This window comes from Salvelinus alpinus, chromosome 3 (genome assembly GCF_045679555.1).
Source record: "Salvelinus alpinus chromosome 3, SLU_Salpinus.1, whole genome shotgun sequence".
Lineage (NCBI taxonomy): Eukaryota > Metazoa > Chordata > Actinopteri > Salmoniformes > Salmonidae > Salvelinus > Salvelinus alpinus.
In genome coordinates this window covers 109,346,654-109,372,937 of record NC_092088.1, presented here as the reverse complement: position 1 = coordinate 109,372,937, position 26,284 = coordinate 109,346,654, and the positions used below count along the sequence as shown (strand labels likewise).

At 42.9% G+C, this 26,284-nt stretch overlaps 1 protein-coding gene across 49 annotated transcripts in view; it reads right to left on the bottom strand.

The window, feature by feature from the left end:
• The window catches only part of LOC139571681 (ankyrin-3-like), a 408,808-nt gene that overhangs the window by 93,130 nt on the left and 289,394 nt on the right, over positions 1–26,284 (bottom strand). For 31 of the 49 annotated variants that reach the window (XM_071394781.1, XM_071394785.1, XM_071394780.1 and 28 more), the window contains 8 exons: positions 22,858–22,956; positions 22,630–22,728; positions 21,175–21,270; positions 20,903–20,975; positions 19,975–20,034; positions 18,269–18,304; positions 13,110–13,233; positions 2,015–2,117 (listed from right to left, as the gene is read on the bottom strand). In XM_071394781.1, coding sequence (XP_071250882.1) covers positions 2,015–2,117; positions 13,110–13,233; positions 18,269–18,304; positions 19,975–20,034; positions 20,903–20,975; positions 21,175–21,270; positions 22,630–22,728; positions 22,858–22,956 — 690 coding nt within the window. Of the gene's footprint in view, positions 1–2,014; positions 2,118–10,476; positions 10,492–13,109; positions 13,234–14,317; positions 14,603–16,639; positions 16,738–18,268; positions 18,305–19,974; positions 20,035–20,902; positions 20,976–21,174; positions 21,271–22,629; positions 22,729–22,857; positions 22,957–26,284 lie in introns of those variants that run through there. The other 18 variants (XM_071394788.1, XM_071394819.1, XM_071394790.1 and 15 more) reach the window with 8 other exon arrangements.

Genomic DNA, 26,284 nt, shown 5'->3' with positions numbered 1-26,284 from the left:
TCTAAAAAAAACGAATAGAACTTAGAACCATTCTAATATAACTAGTAGAACCTAGAACTATTCTAATAGAACTACTAGAACCTAGAACTATTCTAATAGAACTAGTAGAACCTATAACTATTGTAATAGAACTAGTAGAACCTAGAACTATTCTAATAGAACTAGTAGAACCTATAACTATTCTAAAATAACTCATATAACTTAGAACCATTCTAATAGAACTAGTAGAACCTATAACTATTCTAATAGAACTAGTAGAACCTAGAACAATTCTAAAATAACTCATATAACTTAGAACCATTCTAATAGAACTAGTAGAACCTAGAACTATTCTAAAATAACTCATATAACTTAGAACCATTCTAATAGAACTAGTAGAACCTAGAACTATTCTAATAGAACTAGTAGAACCTAGAACTATTGTAATAGAACTAGTAGAACCTAGAACTATTCTAATAGAACTAGTAGAACCTAGAACTATTCTAAAATAACTCATATAACTTAGAACTATTCTAATAGAACTAGTAGAACCTAGAACTATTCTAAAATAACTCATATAACTTAGAACCATTCTAATAGAACTAGTAGAACCTAGAACTATTCTAAAAGAACTCATAGAACTTAGAACCATTCTAATATAACTAATAGAACCTATAACTATTCTAATAGAACTAGTAGAACCTAGAACCATTCTAATAGAACTAGTAGAACCTAGAACTATTCTAATAGAACTAGTAGAACCTATAACTATTGTAATAGAACTAGTAGAACCTAGAACTATTCTAATAGAACTAGTAGAACCTATAACTATTCTAAAATAACTCATATAACTTAGAACCATTCTAATAGAACTAGTAGAACCTATAACTATTCTAATAGAACTAGTAGAACCTAGAACAATTCTAAAATAACTCATATAACTTAGAACCATTCTAATAGAACTAGTAGAACCTAGAACTATTCTAAAATAACTCATATAACTTAGAACCATTCTAATAGAACTAGTAGAACCTAGAACTATTCTAATAGAACTAGTAGAACCTAGAACTATTCTAATAGAACTAGTAGAACCTAGAACTATTCTAATAGAACTAGTAGAACCTAGAACTATTCTAAAATAACTCATATAACTTAGAACTATTCTAATAGAACTAGTAGAACCTAGAACTATTCTAAAATAACTCATATAACTTAGAACCATTCTAATAGAACTAGTAGAACCTAGAACTATTCTAAAAGAACTCATAGAACTTAGAACCATTCTAATATAACTAATAGAACCTATAACTATTCTAATAGAACTAGTAGAACCTATAACTATTCTAATAGAACTAGTAGAACCTATAACTATTCTAATAGAACTAGTAGAACCTAGAACCATTCTAATAGAACTAGTAGAACCTAGAACTATTCTAATAGAACTAGTAGAACCTAGAACCATTCTAATAGAACTAGTAGAACCTAGAACTATTCTAATAGAAGTAGCAGAACGTATCCAGCAGCAGATGCTAATCCCATTTGCTGCATCTGAAGGTCAGAATACAACAGTATTATTCTGAGGCTCAGTTATGAAAGACATATCTTTACAGACACCCTGATGCAGCAGGAGAGAAGAAACATGTATTTGAGTAGGGAGGAGGGTGAGAGAGGGAGGAGAGGAAGAAGATAGAGACCGATAGACAGACAGAGACACATACAGACAGAGACACAGACAGAGACACAGACAGACAGACAGACAGACAGACAGACAGACACCAGACAGAGACACAGACAGAGACACATACAGACAGAGACAGACAGACACCAGACAGACATAGACAGACAGACAGACAGACAGACAGACAGACAGACAGACAGACAGACAGACATACATACAGACAGCGACAGACAGAAACAGAAACAGAGACAGATAGACAGACATACAGACAGACAGCGACAGACAGACAGACAGACAGACAGACAGACAGACAGATAAACAGACAGATATACATACATACAGACAGACAGGTCGTACCATATCCTTGGTAGGAGCCAGTATCTCTTCGATCATCATGCTGTCTCTGGTGTAAGAGGTCCTGTTCAGGGTGTTGGACCTATCCGAACTGAAGGACCGCAGACTGTTGTTTACAGCAGTACCAAGTTACCACAGCAACAACAGGCAGGGGGGTGGCGGGGCAGGCAGGCAGGGGGGTGATGAGAGGGTGTGGTGAACAGAAAGACAACTCATTACAACATGCAGCTAACCTCTATACAATATAAATATAACCCACAGCACAGCACAGGATGGACCACTGACTGGACATCAGAGGGATGGGGATTATAGATGTATGAGATGGTAGGATGAACCACTGACTGGACATCAGAGGTATGGGGATTATAGATGTATGGTAGATGTATGGGATTATAGATGTATGGTAGATGTATGGGGATTATAGATGTATGGTAGATGTATGGGGATTATAGATGTATGGTAGATGTATGGGATTATAGATGTATGGTAGATGTATGGGGATTATAGATGTATGGTAGAGGTAATGGAATTATAGATGTATGGGGATTATAGATGTATGGGATTATAGATGTATGGTAGATGTATGGGGATTATAGATGTATGGTAGATGTATGGGATTATAGATGTATGGTAGAGGTATGGGGATTATAGATGTATGGTAGAGGTAATGGAATTATAGATGTATGGGGATTATAGATGTATGGGATTATAGATGTATGGTAGATGTATGGGGATTATAGATGTATGGTAGATGTATGGGGATTATAGATGTATGGTAGATGTATGGGATTATAGATGTATGGTAGATGTATGGGATTATAGATGTATGGTAGATGTATGGGATTATAGATGTATGGTAGATGTATGGGGATTATAGATGTATGGTAGATGTATGGGGATTATAGATGTATGGTAGATGTATGGGGATTATAGATGTATGGTAGATGTATGGGATTATAGATGTATGGTAGATGTATGGGGATTATAGATGTATGGTAGAGGTAATGGAATTATAGATGTATGGGGATTATAGATGTATGGGATTATAGATGTATGGTAGATGTATGGGGATTATAGATGTATGGTAGAGGTAATGGAATTATAGATGTATGGGGATTATAGATGTATGGGGATTATAGATGTATGGTAGATGTATGGGGATTATAGATGTATGGTAGATGTATGGGATTATAGATGTATGGTAGAGGTAATGGAATTATAGATGTATGGGGATTATAGATGTATGGGGATTATAGATGTATGGTAGATGTATGGGGATTATAGATGTATGGTAGAGGTAATGGAATTATAGATGTATGGGGATTATAGATGTATGGGGATTATAGATGTATGGTAGATGTATGGGGATTATAGATGTATGGTAGATGTATGGGGATTATAGATGTATGGTAGATGTATGGGACTATAGATGTATGGTAGAGGTATGGGGATTATAGATGTATGGTAGAGGTATGGGGATTATAGATGTATGGGATTATAGATGTATGGTAGATGTATGGGATTATAGATGTATGGGGATTATAGATGTATGGTAGAGGTATGGGGATTATAGATGTATGGTAGATGTATGGGATTATAGATGTATGGTAGATGTATGGGGATTATAGATGTATGGTAGATGTATGGGGATTATAGATGTATTGGATTATAGATGTATGGTAGATGTATGGGGATTATAGATGTATGGTAGATGTATGGGGATTATAGATGTATGGTAGATGTATGGGATTATAGATGTATGGTAGATGTATGGGATTATAGATGTATGGTAGATGTATGGGATTATAGATGTATGGTAGATGTATGGGGATTATAGATGTATGGTAGATGTATGGGGATTATAGATGTATGGTAGATGTATGGGGATTATAGATGTATGGTAGATGTATGGGATTATAGATGTATGGTAGATGTATGGGGATTATAGATGTATGGTAGAGGTAATGGAATTATAGATGTATGGGGATTATAGATGTATGGGGATTATAGATGTATGGTAGATGTATGGGGATTATAGATGTATGGTAGATGTATGGGATTATAGATGTATGGTAGAGGTAATGGAATTATAGATGTATGGTAGAGGTATGGGGATTATAGATGTATGGTAGAGGTATGGGGATTATAGATGTATGGGATTATAGATGTATGGTAGATGTATGGGATTATAGATGTATGGGGATTATAGATGTATGGTAGAGGTATGGGGATTATAGATGTATGGGATTATAGATGTATGGTAGATGTATGGGATTATAGATGTATAGGGATTATAGATGTATGGTAGAGGTATGGGGATTATAGATGTATGGGATTATAGATGTATGGTAGATGTATGGGATTATAGATGTATGGGGATTATAGATGTATGGTAGAGGTATGGGGATTATAGATGTATGGGATTATAGATGTATGGTAGATGTATGGGATATAGATGTATGGGGATTATAGATGTATGGTAGAGGTATGGGGATTATAGATGTATGGGGATTATAGATGTATGGGGATTATAGATGTATGGGGATTATAGATGTATGGTAGATGTATGGGATTATAGATGTATGGTAGATGTATGGGGATTATAGATGTATGGTAGAGGTATGGGGATTATAGATGTATGGTAGATGTATGGGGATTATAGATGTATGTTAGATGTATGGGATTATAGATGTATGAGATGGTAGGATGAACCACTGACTGGACATCAGAGGGATGGGGATTATAGATGTATGGTAGATGTATGGGGATTATAGATGTATGGTAGATGTATGGGATTATAGATGTATGGGGATTATAGATGTATGGTAGAGGTATGGGGATTATAGATGTATGGTAGAGGTATGGGGATTATAGATGTATGGTAGAGGTATGGGGATTATAGATGTATGGTAGATGTATGGGATTATAGAGGTATGGGGATTATAGATGTATGGTAGAGGTATGGGATTATAGATGTATGGTATGAGATGGTAGGATGAACCACTGACTGGACATCAGATGGATGGGGATTATAGATGTATGGGATTATAGATGTATGGTAGATGTATGGGATTATAGATGTATGGTAGAGGTATGGGGATTATAGATGTATGGTAGATGTATGGGATTATAGATGTATGGTAGATGTATGGGATTAAAGATGTATGGTAGATGTATGGGATTATAGATGTATGGTAGATGTATGGGATTATAGATGTATGGTGATGTATGGGATTATAGATGTATGGTAGAGGTATGGGATTATAGATGTATGGTAGAGGTATGGGGATTATAGATGTATGGTAGAGGTATGGGGATTATAGATGTATGGTAGATGTATGGGATTATAGATGTATGGTAGAGGTATGGGGATTATAGATGTATGGTAGATGTATGGGGATTATAGATGTATGGTAGAGGTATGGGATTATAGATGTATGGTAGATGTATGGGATTATAGATGTATGGTAGATGTATGGGATTATAGATGTATGGTAGATGTATGGGATTATAGATGTATGGTAGATGTATGGGATTATAGATGTATGGTAGATGTACAGGATTATAGATGTATGGGGATTATAGATGTATGGTAGAGGTATGGGGATTATAGATGTATGGTAGATGTATGTGATTATAGATGTATGGTAGATGTATGTGATTATAGATGTATGGGGATTATAGATGTATGGGATTATAGATGTATGGGGATTATAGATGTATGGTATGAGATGGTGTGTAAAACGACATACAGCAGGTCTATGGTGTGTATAGCATTCTAGATGAAGAAAGGGTTTGAATGAAGTAGCAAACTCAGGTAAAACACAATGATGATGTATGAGCTATGTCTGATAACTAGCGTTAAAGGTACTGGGACCAACACCTGTTTTACATGGACAGCGCTAACGTGGAATGTAAGGGTTTTGGGCACTGGCCAGCTGGGCTAGTAGGCGGCTAGTACTAACCCGGGTACAACATCTGGGTTATGGGATATTTGAAAAGACAAAAATGTCACTAGCCAGTGGTCTAGTTAGATAAATGTTCTGCAATGCCGGTCTGAACAGTACTAGCCACTGGCTAGCGTGCTAGATTAATGGCCATCTCTACTGCCAGCCCTACTGCCATCCCTGTCCATCCCTGTCCAAACAGCAAGTTACAAGCGACCAAATCAGGTGTGTGTGTTCAGACAGCAGTCATTTGCTGACATGGCTACATTACACTAGTTGTCATAGTAATGACGGGCATGTGCACAGTGGTGCAGGCTGATTGGTGGTGCTCCTGCTTCTTATCACTCAGAAGTTATGTAACAAGCTACGATGACAACAATACCTGCCATGGACGTTTCCCAGTTGCTTTCAATGCTCAAAATAATAGTAAAACACGTTTAAAGCCTCAAAGGATAAGATAATCCAACTTTCAAAACGAGTCCTTTTTGTCTAGCCACAGCAGTCAACTAGCTAGCTAGGTAGCTGTTTAGCTAGCCACGGCAGTCAACTAGCTAGCTAGGTAGCTGTTTAGCTAGCCACAGCAGTCAACTAGCTAGCTAGGTAGCTGTTTAGCTAGCCACGGCAGTCAACTAGCTAGCTAGGTAGCTGTTTAGCTAGCCATGGCAGTCAACTAGCTAGCTAGGTAGCTGTTTAGCTTTCTAGCACATTCACTCATTTGTTTATCAACAACTAACAAGCTAGTTAGCTACCAGTTAGCTACCAGTTAGCTACCACGTGTTCTTGTAAAACTGTCAACAGAGTAGCTAGCAAGCAACAAGTTACTGTGCAGTCCGAAAATATTCACACCCCTTGACATTTTCCACATTTTGTTGAGTTACAAAGTGGGATTAATGTGGATTTAAGTGTCATTTTTTTTGTCAACACTCTATACAAAATACTTGAATGTTAAAGTGTAAGATAAATTCTACATTTGTAAAAAAAAATATGAAAAATAAAACACTAATACACAGTGCATTCGGAAAGTATTCAGACTCCTTGACTTTCTCCACATTTTAATATGTTAGTCTTATTCTAAAATTGATTGTTTTTTCCACTCATCAATCTACACACAATACCCCATGATGACATCACAATACCCCATAATGACTTCACAATACCCCATAATGACATCACAATACCCCATGATGACATCACAATACCCCATAATGACTTCACAATACCCCATAATGACATCACAATACCCCATGATGACATCACAATACCCCATAATGACTTCACAATACCCCATAATGACATCACAATACCCCATGATGACAAAGCAAAAACAGGCTTTTAGAAATGTTAGCACATTCATAAAAGATACAAAACTGAAATATCACATTTACATAAGTATTCAGACCCTGTACTCAGTACTTTGTTGAAGCACCTTTGGCAGAGATTACAGCCTCAAGTATTCGTGAGTATGATACTGCAAGCTTGGCACACCTGTATTTGGGGAGTTTCTCCCATTCTTCTCTGCAGATCCTCTCAGGCTCTGTCAGGTTGGATGGGGAGTGTCACTGCACAACTATTTTCAGGTTTCTCCAGAGATGTTCGATCAGGTTCAAGTCTGGACTCTGGCTGGGCCACTCAAGGCCATTCAGAGACTTGTCCCGAAGTAACTCCTGCATTGTCTTGGAACCTTCACCCCAGTCTGAGGTCCTAAGCACTCTGGAGCAGGTTTTCATCAAGGATCTCTCTGTACTTTGCTCTGTTCATCTTTCAATCAATACTGACTAGTCTCTCAGTTCCTGCCGCTGAAAAACATCCCCAAAGCATGATGCTGCCAACACCATGCTTCACCATAGGGATGGTGTCATGTTTCCTCCAGACATGATGCTTGGCATTCAGGCCAAAGAGTTCAATATTGGTTTCATCAGACCAGAGAATCTTGTTTCTCATGGTCTGAGAGTCCTATAGGCAAACTGTTATGTGGCTTCTGTCTGGCCACTCTACCAAAAATATCTGATTGGTGGAGTGCTGCAAAGATGGTTGTCCTTCTGGAAGGTTCTCCCATCTCCACAGAGGAACTCTGGAGCTCTGTCAGAGTGGCCATCAGGTTCTTGGTCACCTCCCTGACCAAGGCCTTTCTCCCCGGATTGCTCAGTTTGGCCGGGTGGCAAGATCTAGGAAGATTCTTGGTGGTTCCAAACTTCTTCCATTTAAGAATGATGGAGGCCACTGTGTTCTGGGGGACCTTCAATGCGGCAGACATTTGTTGGTACCCTTCCCCAGATCTGTGCCTCAACACAATCCTGTCTCGGAGCTCTACAGACAATTCTATCGACCTCATGACTCGTTTTTTTTCCTGACATGCACTGTCAACAGTGGAACCTTATATAGACAGGTGTGTGCCTTTCCAAATTATGTCCAATTTAATTTACAACAGGAGGACTCCAATCAAGTTGTAGAAACATCTCAAGGATGATCAATGGAAACAGGATGCACCTGAGCTCAATTTAGAGTTTCATACTTATGTAAATATGTTTTTTATGTTTATTTTTTAAATATATATTTGCAAAGATTATTATATATTTTTTTTCAATTTGTCATTATGAGGTATTGTGTTTAGATTGATGAATAAGAACATGTATTTAATATATTTGAGAAAAAATGCTGTAACGTAACAAAATGTGGAAAAAGTCCAAATCAAATATTGTTGTCGTTCCCTTTTCACGACTGTCTTGGTGTGTTTGGACCATGATAGTTTGTGGTGATGAGGACACCAAGTAACTTGGAACTCTTGACCCTCTCCACTTCAGCCCCGTTGATGTTAATGCAGGCCTGTTCGGCCCTCCTATTCCTATAGTCCATCATCAGCTCCTTTGTCCTGCTCACATTGAGGGAGAGGTTGTTGTCTTGGCACCACACTGTCAGGTCTCTGACCTACTCCCTATAGGCTGTCTCATCGTTGTCAGTGATCAGGTCTACTGTTGTGTAGTCTGCAAACTTAATGACGGTGTTGGAATCGTGCCTGGCCAAGCTGTTGTGGAAGAACAGGGAGTACAGGAGGGGACTAAGCACGCACCCCTGAGGGGCCCCAGTGTTGAGGATCAGCGTGGCAGATGTGTTGTTGCCTACCCTTACCACCTGGGGGCGGCCCGTCAGGAAGTCCAGAATCCAGTTGCAGAGAGAGGTGTTTAGTCCCAGGGTCCTTAGCTTAGTGATGAGCTTTGAGGGCACTATGGTGTTAAACTCTGAGCTGTAGTCAATGAACAGCATTCTCACATAGGTGTTCCTTTTGTCCAGGTGGGAAAGGGCAGTGTGGAGTGCGATTGAGATTGCATCATCTGTGGATCTTTTGGGGCGGTATGTGAATTGGAGTGGGTCCAGGGTTTCCGGGATGATGGTGTTGATGTGAGCCATGACCAGCCTTTCAAAGCACTTCATGGCTACCTACGGACGTGAGTGCTACGGGGTGGTAGTCATTTAGGCAGGTTACCTTCACTTTCTTGGGCACAGGGACTATGGTGGTCTGCTTGAAACATGTCGGTATTACATACTTGGTCAGGGAAAACACTTGCCAGTTGGTCCGCGCATGCTTTGAGTACACGTCCTGGTAATCCTTCTGTCCCAGCGGCCTTGGGAATGTTGACCTGTTTAAAGGTATTGCTCACATCTGTTACGGAGAGCGTGATCACACGGTCGTCCGGAACAGCTGGTGCTCTCATGTATGCATCAGTATTGCTTGCCTCGAAGCACGCATAAAAGGCAGTTAGCTCATCTGGTAGGCTCACGTCACTTGGCAGCTCGCGGCTGGGTTTCCCTTTGTAGTCCGTAATAGTTTGCAAGCCCTGCCATATCCGACGAGCGTCAGCGCCAGTGTAGTAGGATTAAATCTTATTCTTGTATTGACGCTTTGCTTGTTTGATGGGTTCGTCTGAGGGCATAGCGGGATTTCTTATAAGCGTCCGGATTAGTGTCCTGCTGCTTGAAACCGGCAGCTCTAGCCTTTAGATAGCCTTTAGCCATGTTGCATTTTAAATTCAGGCTGTAACAAAACAACATGTGGAAACCGTCAAAGGGTGTGAATACTGTCTAAAGACACTGTGCATCCATATGCCATGGTCTCTACCTTGGAAGAGATGGTCACATTAACACAGATCCCTTCAAGCTAAAATAAAGAATCGGTCCAAACCAAAGCGATGCAGCATCTCAACTGAACAGACTGAACCAAGCAGAGGCAGCATGACCCCAGAAAGACTACATCCAACAGACACAATACTGATACAGACTGAACCAAGCAGAGGCAGCATGACCCCAGAAAGACTACATCCAACAGACACAATACTGATACATCACAACGCACTGGAAGTCAAATGAAAGGGCATAGTTAAAAGCATCAAACTGTCCACTCAGTAAGATGGAGTACAACAAATCAATGAGACATCACAACACAGTGGTTGATGTAGTTGTGATGATTGGCTGGGGATCTAGGAAGTAAAGTTTGACATCTGGAAACATGTCATCCCATCTTACCTGCAGACCTTGGGGCTATGGGACGAGGTACGAGTTTGAAATGGGAGAAAAGTGCAAAACAGAAGATATTGAAAGCAACAAATGTGAGAAGGACAAAGCAGAAATGCAGTGTGATTGTAATGGACCTGGGTCTGATGCTCTGAGTTGTGTTAAACACTGACGTTAAACACTGATGTTAAACACTGACGCTCTCTGAAACTGGGGTTACTGAACCTTCCTTTCAACTGTAAGTGATAACTGGGGTTATTAAACCTTCCTTTCAACTGGACGTGATAACTGGGGTTATTAAACCTTCCTTTCAACTGGAAGTGATAACTGGGGTTATTAAACCTTCCTTTCAACTGGAAGTGATAACTGGGGTTATTAAACCTTCCTTTCAACTGGAAGTGATAACTGGGGTTATTAAACCTTCCTTTCAACTGGAAGTGATACCTGGGGTTATTAAACCTTCCTTTCAACTGGAAGTGATAACTGGGGTTATTAAACCTTCCTTTCAACTGGAAGTGATAACTGGGGTTATTAAACCTTCCTTTCAACTGGAAGTGATAACTGGGGTTATTAAACCTTCCTTTCAACTGGAAGTGATAACTGGGGTTATTAAACCTTCCTTTCAACTGGAAGTGATAACTGGGGTTATTAAACCTTCCTTTCAACTGGAAGTGATAACTGGGGTTATTAAACCTTCCTTTCAACTGGAAGTGATACCTGGGGTTATTAAACCTTCCTTTCAACTGGAAGTGATAACTGGGGTTATTAAACCTTCCTTTCAACTGGAAGTGATAACTGGGGTTATTAAACCTTCCTTTCAACTGGAAGTGATAACTGGGGTTATTAAACCTTCCTTTCAACTGGAAGTGATAACTGGGGTTATTAAACCTTCCTTTCAACTGGAAGTGATAACTGGGGTTATTAAACCTTCCTTTCAACTGGAAGTGATAACTGGGATTATTAAACCTTCCTTTCAACTGGAAGTGATAACTGGGGTTATTAAACCTTCCTGTTATTGAACCAGAGGCAGAACAGAAGTAATTCTACTCATACCACAAACACACTGACCAGAGCACTGCAGCCAACACAGTAGTTGTGTCTGATGCTGAGGTTAGTACTATCACACTATTACAGTACGACTAGATCATATTTCCTCCTGAACACAAACCCAATTCACATCAACGTTATTAGATAAGTGATTACTGCCCTGCTCATACTAAGAACTCAGTGTTGATTCTGATAGGGTTAGGGTTGTCTGGAAAACTATGTTCATTGGACTATCCTGTATCACATGATCAATTGGATGTGCCTTAGGAACATATCTACAGATATTGATGGTCCATATCAAACCCATTATACATTGTAATAATTATACACAGTACCACAGCATGTCAGAGTGTAGTGGGTAGTGGGCAGAGGGTAGTGTGTAGAGGGTAGTGGGTAGAGGGTAGTGGGTAGTGGGTAGAGGGTAGTGGGTAGTGGGTAGAGGGTAGTGGGTAGAGGGTAGTGGGTAGAGGGTAGTGGGTAGTGGGTAGAGGGTAGTGGGTAGTGGGTAGAGCGTAGTGGGTAGTGGGTAGAGTGTAGTGGGTAGAGGGTAGTGGGTAGAGGGTAGTGGGTGGAGGGTAGTGGGTAGAGGGTAGTGGGTAGTGGGTAGAGGGTCGTGGGTAGTGGGTAGAGAGTAGCGGGTAGAGGGTAGTGGGTAGAGGGTAGAGGGTAGTGGTTAGAGAGTAGTGGGTAGAGGGTAGTGGGTAGAGGGTAGTGGGTAGTGTGAAAAGGGTAGTGGGTAGTGGGTAGTGTGTAGTGGGTAGAGGGTAGTGGGTAGAGGGTAGTGTGTAGTGGGTAGAGGGTAGTGTATAGTGGGTAGAGTGTAGTGGGTAGAGGGTAGTGGGTAGAGGGTAGTGGGTAGAGGGTAGTGGGTAGTGGGTAGTGAGTAGTGGGTAGAGGGTAGTGGGTAGAGGGTAGTGGGTAGTTGGTAGTGGGTAGAGGGTAGTGGGTAGAGGGTAGAGGGTAGTGGGTAGTGGGTAGAGGGTAGTGGGTAGAGGGTAGTGGGTAGTGGGTAGAGGGTAGTGGGTAGAGGGTAGTGGGTAGTGTGTAGTGGGTAGAGAGTAGTGTGTAGTGGGTAGAGTGTAGTGGTAGTGGGTAGAGGGTAGTGGGTAGTGGGTAGAGGGTAGTGGGTAGAGGGTAGTGGGTAGAGGGTAGAGGGTAGAGGGTAGAGGGTAGAGGGTAGTGGGTAGTGGGTAGTGGGTAGTGGGTAGTGGGTAGTGGGTAGTGGGTAGAGGGTAGAGGGTAGTGGGTAGTGGGTAGTGGGTAGTTGGTAGTGTGTAAAGAGTAGTGGGTAGTGGGTAGTGGGTAGAGGGTAGACGGTAGTGGGTATAGGGTAGTGGGTAGTGGGTAGAGGGTAGTGGGTAGTGGGTAGAGGGTAGAGGGTACAGGGTAGAGGGTAGTGGGTAGTGGGTAGTGGGTAGAGGGTAGAGGGTAGTGGGTAGAGGGTAGTGGGTAGTGGGTAGAGGGTAGTGGGTAGAGGGTAGTGGGTAGTGGGTAGAGGGTAGTGGGTAGAGGGTAGTGGGTAGTGGGTAGAGGGTAGTGGGTAGAGGGTAGTGGGTAGTGGGTAGAGGGTAGAGGGTAGAGGGTAGTGGGTATGGTACCTGGCGCTGCGTGCTCCGATGCTAAAGCCCATGTATCCCTCCTGAGGCAGAGAGTCGTCTCCCAGCTCTTTCAGGTCCTGGGGTCCCAGGTACTTATCCGTGTCGCCTGTCATCGCATCCTCACCTGACATAACAGCAACCAGTTAGTTAGACAGTCCACAGGTCACAGTCCCCTCTCTCCAGTTAGTTAGACAGTCCTCTAGTCCAGTCCTCCCTCTCCAGTTAGTTAGACAGTCCACAGCTCACAGTCCTCTCTCTCCAGTTAGTTAGACAGTCCTCTAGTCCAGTCCTCTCTCTCCAGTTAGTTAGACAGTCCTCTAGTCCAGTCCCTTCTCTCCAGTTAGTTAGACACTCCTCTAGTCCAGTCCTCTCTCTCCAGTTAGTTAGACAGTCCACAGCTCACAGTCCCCTCTCTCCAGTTAGTTAGACAGTCCTCAAGTCACAGTCCCCTCTCTCCAGTTAGTTAGACAGTCCACAGCTCACAGTCCTCTCTCTCCAGTTAGTTAGACAGTCCTCTAGTCCAGTCCTCTCTCTCCAGTTAGTTAGACAGTCCACAGCTCACAGTCCCCTCTCTCCAGTTAGTTAGACAGTCCTCAAGTCCAGTCCCCTCTCTCCAGTTAGTTAGACAGTCCTCAAGTCACAGTCCCTTCTCTCCAGTTAGTTAGACAGTCTATAAGTCACAGTCCCTTCTCTCCAGTTAGTTAGACAGTCTACAGCTCACAGTCCTCTCTCTCCAGTTAGTTAGACAGTCTATAAGTCGCAGGCCCCTCTCTCCAGTTAGTTAGACAGTCTATAAGTCACAGTCCCTTCTCTCCAGTTAGTTAGACAGTCCTCTAGTCCAGTCCCCTCTCCCTATACTCCTCTAGTCCAGTCCCCTCTCCCTATACTCCTCTAGTCCAGTCCCCTCTCCCTATACTCCTCTAGTCCAGTCCCCTCTCCCTATACTCCTCTAGTCCAGTCCTCTCTCTCCCTACACTCCTCTAGTCCAGTCCCCTCTCCCTATACTCCTCTAGTCCAGTCCCCTCTCTCTGCTGTCCTAACAGTAACAGCCATGCTCTAACCCCTGAAAGCAGGTCCAGTAGGAGTGTCTACAGACCAGACAGGCTGTTTTAGCAGATCAATAGCCTGGAGGCCTGTTCCACTGTCCTGTCCCCTGCTCTGCCACGGGACACACAGCTGACAGGCCACTGGGCTACTCAGTTACTCACACAACGCTTGTTTAGTCACTGAATACACAGCAATGGTTTAAGCAGTGAAAACAACGTGTTCAACAACAACACCCATTCTAAAGTTAGAAGCCAATATTGCAGCTATGATGAGTAGGTTTGTAGAGTTAGCCGTCCAGGGGAGTCCCGATGCAGAGTGTTAATGGACGTTGGAGAGAGATGACGCAGAGGAAAGGAGGGGTTAAAACGTAGAAACTAGAGCAAGTGCACATCGACCAGCCAGCTAGCCATCCAGCGAGGGGAGAACAGCATTCCACCGGCGATAAAGCAGAGTTCATCGACCCCTTGCTGATCTACAGCAACCCCTCCCCCATTCCTCCAACCTCCCCCACTTCCCCATTCCTCCAACCTCCCCCCTGCACCTCTCCAATCGCCTCTCCCTCTCCCCCCCCCCTCCAACCTCCTCCCCCATTCCTCCAACCTCCTCCCCCATTCCTCCAACCTCCCCCCGCCTCCCCCATTCCTCCAACCTCCCCCCTCTTCCCCCATTCCTCCAACCTCCCCCCTCCTCCCCTGTTCCGCCAACCTCTCCCCTGCACCTCTCCCTCTCCTCCCCCTCCTCCCATCGCCTCTCCCTCTCCTCCCCTGCCCTCTCTAACTGCAGAAACACACAACAAAACTTGACAGACCTCATCTGGTGACATTCCTCACAAGAATGTCCATTCAAGTATTACCTTCCCCCTCTCCCTCAACCCTCTCTCTCCCTCTCTCCATCTCTCCCGCCACCCTCTCTCTCTCCCGCCACACTCTCTCCCTCTCTCCCTCTCCACTCTCTGTCCCTCCACCCTCTCTCTCCCTCTCCCGCCACCCTCTCTTTCCCTCAACACTCTCTGTCCTAATCACACCAGAAAACCTACTCCACACTCTCTGTCCTAATCACACCAGAAAACCTACTCCACCCTCTCTGTCCTAATCACACCAGAAAACCTACTCCACACTCTCTGTCCTAATCACACCAGAAAACCTACTCCACCCTCTCTGTCCTAATCCCACCAGAAAACCTACTCAACCCTCTCTGTCCTAATCACACCAGAAAACCTACTCCACCCTCTCTGTCCTAATCACACCAGAAAACCTACTCCACCATCGCTGTCCTAATCACACCAGAAAACCTACTCCACCCTCTCTGTCCTAATCACACCAGAAAACCTACTCAACCCTCTCTGTCCTAATCACACCAGAAAACCTACTCCACTCTCTCTGTCCTAATCGCACCAGAAAACCTACTCCACCCTCTCTGTCCTAATCACACCAGAAAACCTACTCCACCCACTCTGTCCTAATCACACCAGAAAACCTACTCCACCCTCTCTGTCCTAATCGCACCAGAAAACCTACTCAACCCTCTCTGTCCTAATCGCACCAGAAAACCTACTCCACCCTCTCTGTCCTAATCGCACCAGAAAACCTACTCCACCCTCTCTGTCCTAATCACACCAGAAAACCTACTCCACTCTCTCTGTCCTAATCGCACCAGAAAACCTACTCCACCCTCTCTGTCCTAATCACACCAGAAAACCTACTCCACCCACTCTGTCCTAATCACACTAGAAAATCTACTCCACCCACTCTGTCCTAATCACACCAGAAAACCTACTCAACCCTCTCTGTCCTAATCACACCAGAAAACCTACTCCACCCTCTCTGTCCTAATCACACTAGAAAACCTACTCCACCCTCTCTGTCCTAATCACACCAGAAAACCTACTCCACCCTCTCTGTCCTAATCACACCAGAAAACCTACTCCACCCTCTCTGTCCTAATCACACCAGAAAACCTACTCCACCCTCTCTGTCCTAATCACACCAGAAAACCTACTCAACCCTCTCTGTCCTAATCACACCAGAAAACCTACTCCACCCTCTCTGTCCTAATCACACCAGAAAACCTACTCCACCCTCTCTGTCCTAATCACACCAGAAAACCTACTCCACCCTCTCTGTCCTAATCACACCAGAAAACCTACTCAACCCTCTCTGTCCTAATCACACTAGAAAACCTACTCCACTCTCTCTGTCCTAATCATACCAGAAAACCTACTCCACCCTCTCTGTCCTAATCACACCAGAAAACCTACTCCACCCTCTCTGTCCTAATCACACCAGAAAACCTACTCCACCCTCTCTGTCCTAATCACACTAGAAAACCTACTCCACCCTCTCTGTCCTAATCACACCAGAAAACCTACTCCACCCTCTCTGTCCTAATCACACCAGAAAACCTACTCAACCCTCTCTGTCCTAATCACACCAGAAAACCTACTCCACCCTCTCTGTCCTAATCACTCAGAGACGATCACTTACTACGCAAGATCCAGTCGAGGGACACAGGATTCAGCAACAAGCTCTGCACTCAAACATTTTCAAAGCAATGTCTCTCTCTCTGTCTCTCTCTGTCTCTCTCTCTCTCTCTTTCACTCACAAACAGATCAGCTTTCTCCTGCCTGCCTCCTGAGGCTCTAAGGGTATCATGTCTTACAGCTGTCCTGTGTCTCCAGAGTAAAGGACTAGATCAGACCAGGACAGGACTAGATCAGACCAGGACAGGACTGAGGGTCCAAGACAGGACTAGATCAGACCAGGACAGGACTGAGGGTCCAGGACAGGACTAGATCAGACCAGGACAGTACTAGATCAGACCAGGACAGGACTAGATCAGACCAGGACAGGACTGAGGGTCCAGGACAGGACTAGATCAGACCAGGACAGGACTGAGGGTCCAGGACAGGACTAGATCAGACCAGGACAGGACTAGATCAGACCAGGACAGGACTAGATCAGACCAGGACAGGACTGAGGGTCCAGGACAGGACTGAGGGTCCAGGACAGGACTAGATCAGACCAGGACAGGACTAGATCAGACCAGGACAGGACTGAGGGTCCAGAACAGGACTAGATCAGACCAGGACAGGACTAGATCAGTGACAGTGGTATGGTAGTAAGGCTGGGACAGTCAGCTGTATTTCGTTTGGCTAATAACTGTCTGTTGGTCTGAACTAGACCTTTCTATTGGCTAATAACTGTCTGTTGGTCTGAACTAGACCTTTCTATTGGCTAATAACTGGCTGTTGGTCTGAACTAGACCTTGCTATTGGCTAATACCTGACTGTTGGTCTGAACTAGACCTTCCTATTGGCTAATACCTGGCTGTTGGTCTGAACTAGACCTTCCTATTGGCTAATACCTGGCTGTTGGTCTGAACTAGACCTTGCTATTGGCTAATAGCTGGCTGTTGGTCTGAACTAGACCTTGCTATTGGCTAATAACTGTCTGTTGGTCTGAAATAGACCTTTCTATTGGCTAATACCTGGCTGTTGGTCTGAACTAGACCTTGCTATTGGCTAATAACTGGCTGTTGGTCTGAGCTAGACCTTTCTATTGGCTAATACCTGGCTGTTGGTCTGAACTAGACCTTCCTATTGGCTAATACCTGGCTGTTGGTCTGAACTAGACCTTGCTATTGGCTAATAGCTGGCTGTTGGTCTGAACTAGACCTTGCTATTGGCTAATAACTGTATGTTGGTCTGAAATAGACCTTTCTATTGGCTAATACCTGGCTGTTGGTCTGAACTAGACCTTGCTATTGGCTAATACCTGGCTAGGGGTCAAGGCCACGTGAAACACACAGATACACGACACCTGGAGGGAAACGTTTGACTGTATTTCTGAGCATTACTCTGGCCTTAACAGTGTTGAGGAAATGAGTGATCTATGTTTAGCATGTTGCAGGGTGTTACGGAGACACACAGCCGTTAATACGATGATATCTCAGTACCACGGTCAGTGAGCTGTAACTACACACTCAGCTACAGCAGAGATACATTTAGAGACAGTTAAATCTGTCCACTTCACTCTATATTAGAAACCATTTGAACACAAACACCGTTAGTTTGTGTTTAGTATCATTAATGTAAAGTCAAAGTCTGCACTTACGACAGTAGCTCTCATAGACACACTGAAATTCCATCTCTGTTAAAACAAAGATCCTGTATCAAGATGATTTGATTGAGTAAGGTATGTTATAAATGTCATCTCTGTTAAAACAAAGATCCTGTATCAAGATGATTTCAGTGAGTAAGGTATGTTATAAATGTCATCTCTGTTAAAACAAAGATCCTGTATCAAGATGATTTCAGTGAGTAAGGTATGTTATAAATGTCATCTCTGTTAAAACAAAGATCCTGTATCAAGATGATTTCAGTGAGTAAGGTATGTTATAAATGTCATCTCTGTTAAAACAAAGATCCTGTATCAAGATGATTTCAGTGAGTAAGGTATGTTATAAATGTCATCTCTGTTAAAACAAAGATCCTGTATCAAGATGATTTCAGTGAGTAAGGTATGTTATAAATGTCATCTCTGTTAAAACAAAGATCCTGTATCAAGATGATTTCAGTGAGTAAGGTATGTTATAAATGTCATCTCTGTTAAAACAAAGATCCTGTATCAAGATGATTTCAGTGAGTAAGGTATGTTATAAATGTCATCTCTGTTAAAACAAAGATCCTGTATCAAGATGATTTCAGTGAGTAAGGTATGTTATAAATGTCATCTCTGTTAAAACAAAGATCCTGTATCAAGATGATTTCAGTGAGTAAGGTATGTTAGAAAATGTCATCTCTGTTAAAACAAAGATCCTGTATCAAGATGATTTCAGTGAGTAAGGTATGTTAGAAAATGTCATCTCTGTTAAAACAAAGATCCTGTATCAAGATGATTTCAGTGAGTAAGGTATGTTATAAATGTCATCTCTGTTAAAACAAAGATCCTGTATCAAGATGATTTCAGTGAGTAAGGTATGTTATAAATGTCATCTCTGTTAAAACAAAGATCCTGTATCAAGATGATTTCAGTGAGTAAGGTATGTTATAAATGTCATCTCTGTTAAAACAAAGATCCTGTATCAAGATGATTTCAGTGAGTAAGGTATGTTATAAATGTCATCTCTGTTAAAACAAAGATCCTGTATCAAGATGATTTCAGTGAGTAAGGTATGTTATAAATGTCATCTCTGTTAAAACAAATATCCTGTATCAAGATGATTTCAGTGAGTAAGGTATGTTATAAATGTCATCTCTGTTAAAACAAAGATTCTGTATCAAGATGATTTCAGTGAGTAAGGTATGTTATAAATGTAATCTCTGTTAAAACAAAGATCCTGTATCAAGATGATTTCAGTGAGTAAGGTATGTTATAAATGTCATCTCTGTTAAAACAAAGATCCTGTATCAAGATGATTTCAGTGAGTAAGGTATGTTATAAATGTCATCTCTGTTAAAACAAAGATCCTGTATCAAGATGATTTCAGTGAGTAAGGTATGTTATAAATGTCATCTCTGTTAAAACAAAGATCCTGTATCAAGATGATTTGATTGAGTAAGGTATGTTATAAATGTCATCTCTCTCTCTGCACCCTGCACCTCTGAAAAATCAGATTCAAGTTCCCTGGGTTCAACCCAGATAAAGGAATATTCCTGGGATACCAAAGCATAAAATACAGAGTCCATGACAACACACCTAGCGTGAGACAGGAGACGATATCTGGTTAGTCTGAGACGAACTGAGACGAAAGAAAATAACAGAGACATCTGTCAAACATCTGCTGAAGAAACTAAGAAAAAGTAAAAAGGTGAAAGTACCTTCTTCAACATCAGATAAATAGTCTTCATTGAGCATTTCAGGTACATTGGCTTTACCAACTGTGTAATTTGAACGAGTAAAGTGTTAAAAATCATAGAAAAATTATCAAGCGTAAAAATACATAAACCTAAACCATATATTATGTTGATTTATCATAAGGATATGATCAGGTTATTAAAACATCTCTCACTGGATATGATCAGGTTATTAAAACATAACTCCTACATTTCTCACTGGATATGATCAGGTTATTAAAACATAACTCCTACATCTCTCACTGGATATGATCAAGTTATTAAAACACAACTCCTACATCTCTCACTGGATATGATCAGGTTATTAAAACATTTCTCACTGGATATGATCAGGTTATTAAAACATAACTCCTACATCTCTCACTGGATATGATCAGGTTATTAAAACACAACTCCTGCATCTCTCACTGGATATGATCAGGTTATTAAAACATAACTCCTACATCTCTCACTGGATATGATCAGGTTATTAAAACATAACTCCTACATCTCTCACTGGATATGATCAGGTTATTAAAACATAACTCCTACATCTCTCACTGGATATGATCAGGTTATTAAAACATAACTCCTACATCTCTCACTGGATATGATCAGGTTATTAAAACATAACTCCTGCATCTCTCACTGGATATGATCAGGTTATTAAAACACAACTCCTACATCTCTCACTGGATATGATCAGGTTATTAAAACATAACTCCTACATCTCTCACTGGATATGATCAGGTTATTAAAACATAACTCCTACATCTCTCACTGGATATGATCAGGTTATTAAAACATAACTCCTACATCTCTCACTGGATATGATCAGGTTATTAAAACATAATTCCTGCACCTCTCACTGGATATGATCAGGTTATTAAAACATAACTCCTGCATCTCTTACCCTCATCATCTGACATGTCCAGAACCTCGTTCATGGTTTCTGGAACGTTCATCTTATGTTTCTCGGTCACCGTCTAGAAAGGGAACAAACCTTCTAATGAGTCGTTAACAAACGAAGGATGTTATTTTACATGTGGATAACTGTAAGACAACAGATATGTATTTAGATATGCAGGCTACTGTACTTCTCATGGTGTTTCTAGAAGGCTTTAGTTAACACAGTTCAGCTGTTTCATACACTAACGTAATAAGAACAGTATCTCCTGGTCTCACCAGAGTGGTCTGTGTTTCCTCAGTGACGACCTTCAGAGTATCCACTACAGAGATGTATCCCAGCCTCCTGGCTATGGACAGGGCTGTGTTACCATTCTGTTAAAGACAGTCAGATATTACTATTACTGTGACCCCTGACCCCTAACCCCTAACCCAGCCTCCTGGTGATGGACAGGGCTGTGTTACCATTCTGTTAAAGACAGTCAGATATTACTATGACCCCTAACCCCTGACCTATAACCCAGCCTCCTGGCTATGGGCAGGGCTGTGTTACCATTCTGTTAAAGACAGTCAGATATTACTATGACCCCTAACCCCTGACCTATAACCCAGCCTCCTGGCTATGGGCAGGGCTGTGTTACCATTCTGTTAAAGACAGTCAGATATTACTATGACCCCTATCCCCTGACCTATAACCCAGCCTCCTGGCTATGGGCAGGGCTGTGTTACCATTCTGTTAAAGACAGTCAGATATTACTATGACCCCTAACCCCTGACCTATAACCCAGCCTCCTGGTGATGGACAGGGCTGTGTTACCATTCTGTTAAAGACAGTCAGATATTACTATTACTATTACCCCTAACCCCTGACCCCTAACCCCTAACCCAGCCTCCTGGCTATGGACAGGGCTGTGTTACCATTCTGTTAAAGACAGTCAGATATTACTATGACCCCTAACCCCTGACCTATAACCCAGCCTCCTGGCTATGGGCAGGGCTGTGTTACCATTCTGTTAAAGACAGTCAGATATTACTATGACCCCTAACCCCTGACCTATAACCCAGCCTCCTGGCTATGGACAGGGCTGTGTTACCATTCTGTTAAAGACAGTCAGATATTACTATGACCCCTAACCCCTGACCTATAACCCAGCCTCCTGGCTAAGGATAGGGCTGTGTTACCATTCTGTTAAAGACAGTCAGATATTACTATGACCCCTAACCCCTGACCTATAACCCAGCCTCCTGGCTATGGACAGGGCTGTGTTACCATTCTGTTAAAGACAGTCAGATATTACTATGACCCCTAACCCCTGACCTATAACCCAGCCTCCTGGTGATGGACAGGGCTGTGTTACCATTCTGTTAAAGATAGTCAGATATTACTATGACCCCTAACCCCTGACCTATAACCCAGCCTCCTGGTGATGGACAGGGCTGTGTTACCATTCTGTTAAAGACAGTCAGATATTACTATGACCCCTATCCCCTGACCCCTCCTCGTGTGTCAGTATCTACTGTTTATACCAAAGACAATGGATGGACCACTGTGTTTGTGATGTGACTGTTACAGTGCATGCTAATGACAGCCTAGTGTGTATGAGATAGTGTTGGTGACAGTGTAGTCCCAGCTGTGGGGGCTCTGGGTCATGGCAATGTCTCCCAGAATCCTTTGCTCAGCACAGTCAGCTCGTTTGGGAGGCCCCGTGCTGCAGCAGGTGTGTGTGTTCTCACCACAGTGACTTGGTTGGGAGAGGCTCCGTGCTGCAGCAGTAGGTTGATGATGTGGGTGTGGCCTTGCTGGGCCGCCTGATGGAGGGGGGTGTATCCGTTCTGAAGGGGGAGGAGGAGAGATCAGACACACCTCTTTAATTAAACACACCAACACATACCCACTCCAACACCCATACCTACAACCATCAACATCTATATAGATATGTTCAATCTGGAGGGGAGCCTCACCTTGGTTTTGGCGTTGATCTTGGCCTGGTTCTTTAGCAGGAAGTTGACCATCTTCACGTTTCCATAGTGACACGCCACGTGCAGCGGACTGTATCCCATCTAGGGACACAGAAACCAAGTGTCATGCCTGGTGTAACCACTAGTGTATCCCATCTAGGGAAACATAAACAGAAATCAGGTGTTATGCCTGGTGTAACCACTAGTGTATCCCATCTAGAGAAACAGAAACATAAACCAAGAGTTATGCCTGGTGTAGCCACTAGTGTTTCCCATCTAGGGAAACATAAACCAAGTGTTATGCCTGGTGTAACTACTAGTGTATCCCATCCAGGGAAACATAAATCAAGTGTTATGCCTGGTGTAACCACTAGAGTATCCCATCTAGGGAAACAGAAACAGAAATCAAGTGTTATGCCTGGTGTAACCACTAGTGTATCCCATCTAGGGAAACAGAAACAGAAATCAAGTGTTATGCCTGGTGTAACCACTAGTGTATCCCATCTAGGGAAACAGAAACATAAATCAGGTGTTATGCCTGGTGTAACCACTAGTGTATCCCATCTAGAGAAACAGAAATCAAGTGTTATGCCTGGTGTAACCACTAGTGTATCCCATCTAGGGAAACAGAAACATAAATCAAGTGTTATGCCTGGTGTAACCACTAGTGTATCCCATCTAGGGAAACAGAAATCAAGTGTTATGCCTGGTGTAACCACTAGTGTATCCCATCTAGGGAAACATAAACAGAAATCAGGTGTTATGCCTGGTGTAACCACTAGTGTATCCCATCTAGGGAAACAGAAATCAAGTGTTATGCCTGGTGTAACCACTAGTGTATCCCATCTAGGGAAACAGAACTCAAGTGTTATGCCTGGTGTAACCACTAGTGTATCCCATCTAGGGAAACAGAAACATAAACCAAGTGTTATGCCTGGTGTAACTACTAGTGTATCCCATCTAGGGAAACAGAACTCAAGTGTTATGCCTGGTGTAACCACTAGTGTATCCCATCTAGAGAAACAGAAACATAAATCAAGTGTTATGCCTAGTGTAACCACTAGTGTATCCCATCTAGGGAAACAGAAACAGAAACCAAGTGTTATGCCTGGTGTAACTACTAGTGTATCCCATCTAGGGAAACATAAATCAAGTGTTATGCCTGGTGTAACCACTAGTGTATCCCATCTAGAGAAACAGAAACATAAACCAAGTGTTATGCCTGGTGTAACCACTAGTGTATCCCATCTAGGGAAACATAAACCAAGTGTTATGCCTGGTGTAACCACTAGTGTATCCCATCTAGAGAAACAGAAACATAAACCAAGTGTTATGCCTGGTGTAACCACTAGTGTATCCCATCTAGGGAAACAGAACTCAAGTGTTATGCCTGGTGTAACCAAAGGGTATCCCATCTAGGGAAACAGAAACCAAGTGTTATGCCTGGTGTAACCACTAGTGTATCCCATCTAGGGAAACAGAAACCAAGTGTTATACCTGGTGTAACCACTAGTGTATCCCATCTAGGGAAACAGAAACCAAGTGTTATGCCTGGTGTAACCACTAGTGTATCCCATCTAGGGAAACATAAACCAAGTGTTATGCCTGGTGTAACCACTAGTGTATCCCATCTAGGGAAACAGAAACCAAGTTTTATGACTGGTGTAACCACTAGTGTATCCCATCTAGGGAAACAGAAACATAAACCAAGTGTTATGCCTGGTGTAACCACTAGTGTATCCCATCTAGGGAAACAGAAACATAAACCAAGTGTTATGCCTGGTGTAACCACTAGTGTATCCCATCTAGGGAAACAGAAACATAAACCAAGTGTTATGCCTGGTGTAACCACTAATGTATCCCATCTAGGGAAACAGAAACATAAACCAAGTGTTATGCCTGGTGTAACCACTAGTGTATCCCATCTAGGGAAACATAAACCAAGTGTTATGCCTGGTGTAACCACTAGTGTATCCCATCTAGGGAAACATAAACCAAGTGTTATGCCTGGTGTAACCACTAGTGTATCCCATCTAGGGAAACAGAAACATAAACCAAGTGTTATGCCTGGTGTAATGGCCTCGGAACAGTGGTCTCTCTCATCTCTCTGGTCCTTCTCTCTCATCTCTCTGGTTCTTCTCTCTCATCTCTCTGGTCCTTCTCTTTCGTCTCTCTGGTCCTTCTCTCTCGTCTCGCTGGTCCTTCTCTCTGATCTCTCTGGTCCTTCTCTCTTGTCTCTCTGGTCCTTCTCTTTGATCTCTCTGGTCCTTCTCTCTGATCTTTCTCTCTGATCTCTCTGGTTTCTCTCTGATCTCTCTGGGGCTTCTCTCTGATCTCTCTGGCCCTTTCTCTCTGATCTCTCTGGTCCTTCTCTCTTGTCTCTCTGGGTCTTCTCTCTCATCTCTCTGGTCCTTCTCTCTCGTCTCGCTAGTCCTTCTGTCTGATCTCTCTGGTCCTTCTCTCTGATCTCTCTGGTCCTTCTCTCTCGTCTCTCTGGTCCTTCTCTCTGATCTCTCTGGTCCTTCTCTCTGATCTCTCTGGTCCTTCACTCTGATCTCTCTGGTCTTTCTCTCTGATCTCTCTGGTCCTTCTCTCTGATCTCTCTGGGCCTTCTCTCTCATCTCTCTGGTCCTTCTCTCTTGTCTCTCTGGGTCTTCTCTCTCATCTCTCTGGTCCTTCTCTCTCGTCTCTCTGGTCCTTCTCTCTGATCTCTCTGGTCCTTCTCTCTGATCTCTCTGGTCCTTCTCTCTCGTCTCTCTGGTCCTTCTCTCTGATCTCTCTGGTCCTTCACTCTGATCTCTCTGGTCTTTCTCTCTGGTCCTTCTCTCTGATCTCTGTGGTCCTTCTCTCTCATCTCTCTGGGGACTTTCTCTCTCTCTGGGATCTTTCTCTCTCTCTCTCCCTCTCTTTGGTCGCTCTCCTTTCTTCCTGGTCTCTCTCTCTCTGGTTTCTAGTCCTTCTGGTCTCGCACTCCTCTCTGGGTTTCTAGTCTTCCTGGTCTCTCTCTCCTGGTTTCTAGTCTTCCTGGTCTCTCTCTCTAGGTTTCTAGTCCTTCTGGTCTCTCTCTCTGGGTTTCTAGACCTTCTAGTCTCGGTCTCCTCTCCTGGTTTCTAGTCCTTCTGGTCTCTCTCTAGGTTTCTAGTCCTCCTGGGATCTTTCTCTCTCTCTCTCCCTCTCTTTGGTCGCTCTCCTTTCTCTTCCTGGTCTCTCTCTCTCTGGTTTCTAGTCCTTCTGGTCTCGCACTCCTCTCTGGGTTTCTAGTCTTCCTGGTCTCTCTCTCCTGGTTTCTAGTCTTCCTGGTCTCTCTCTCTAGGTTTCTAGTCCTTCTGGTCTCTCCTCTCTGGTTTCTAGACCTTCTGGTCTCTCTCTAGGTTTCTAGTCCTCCTGGTCTCTCCCTCTGTGTTTCTAGGCCTTCTAGTCTCGCTCTCCT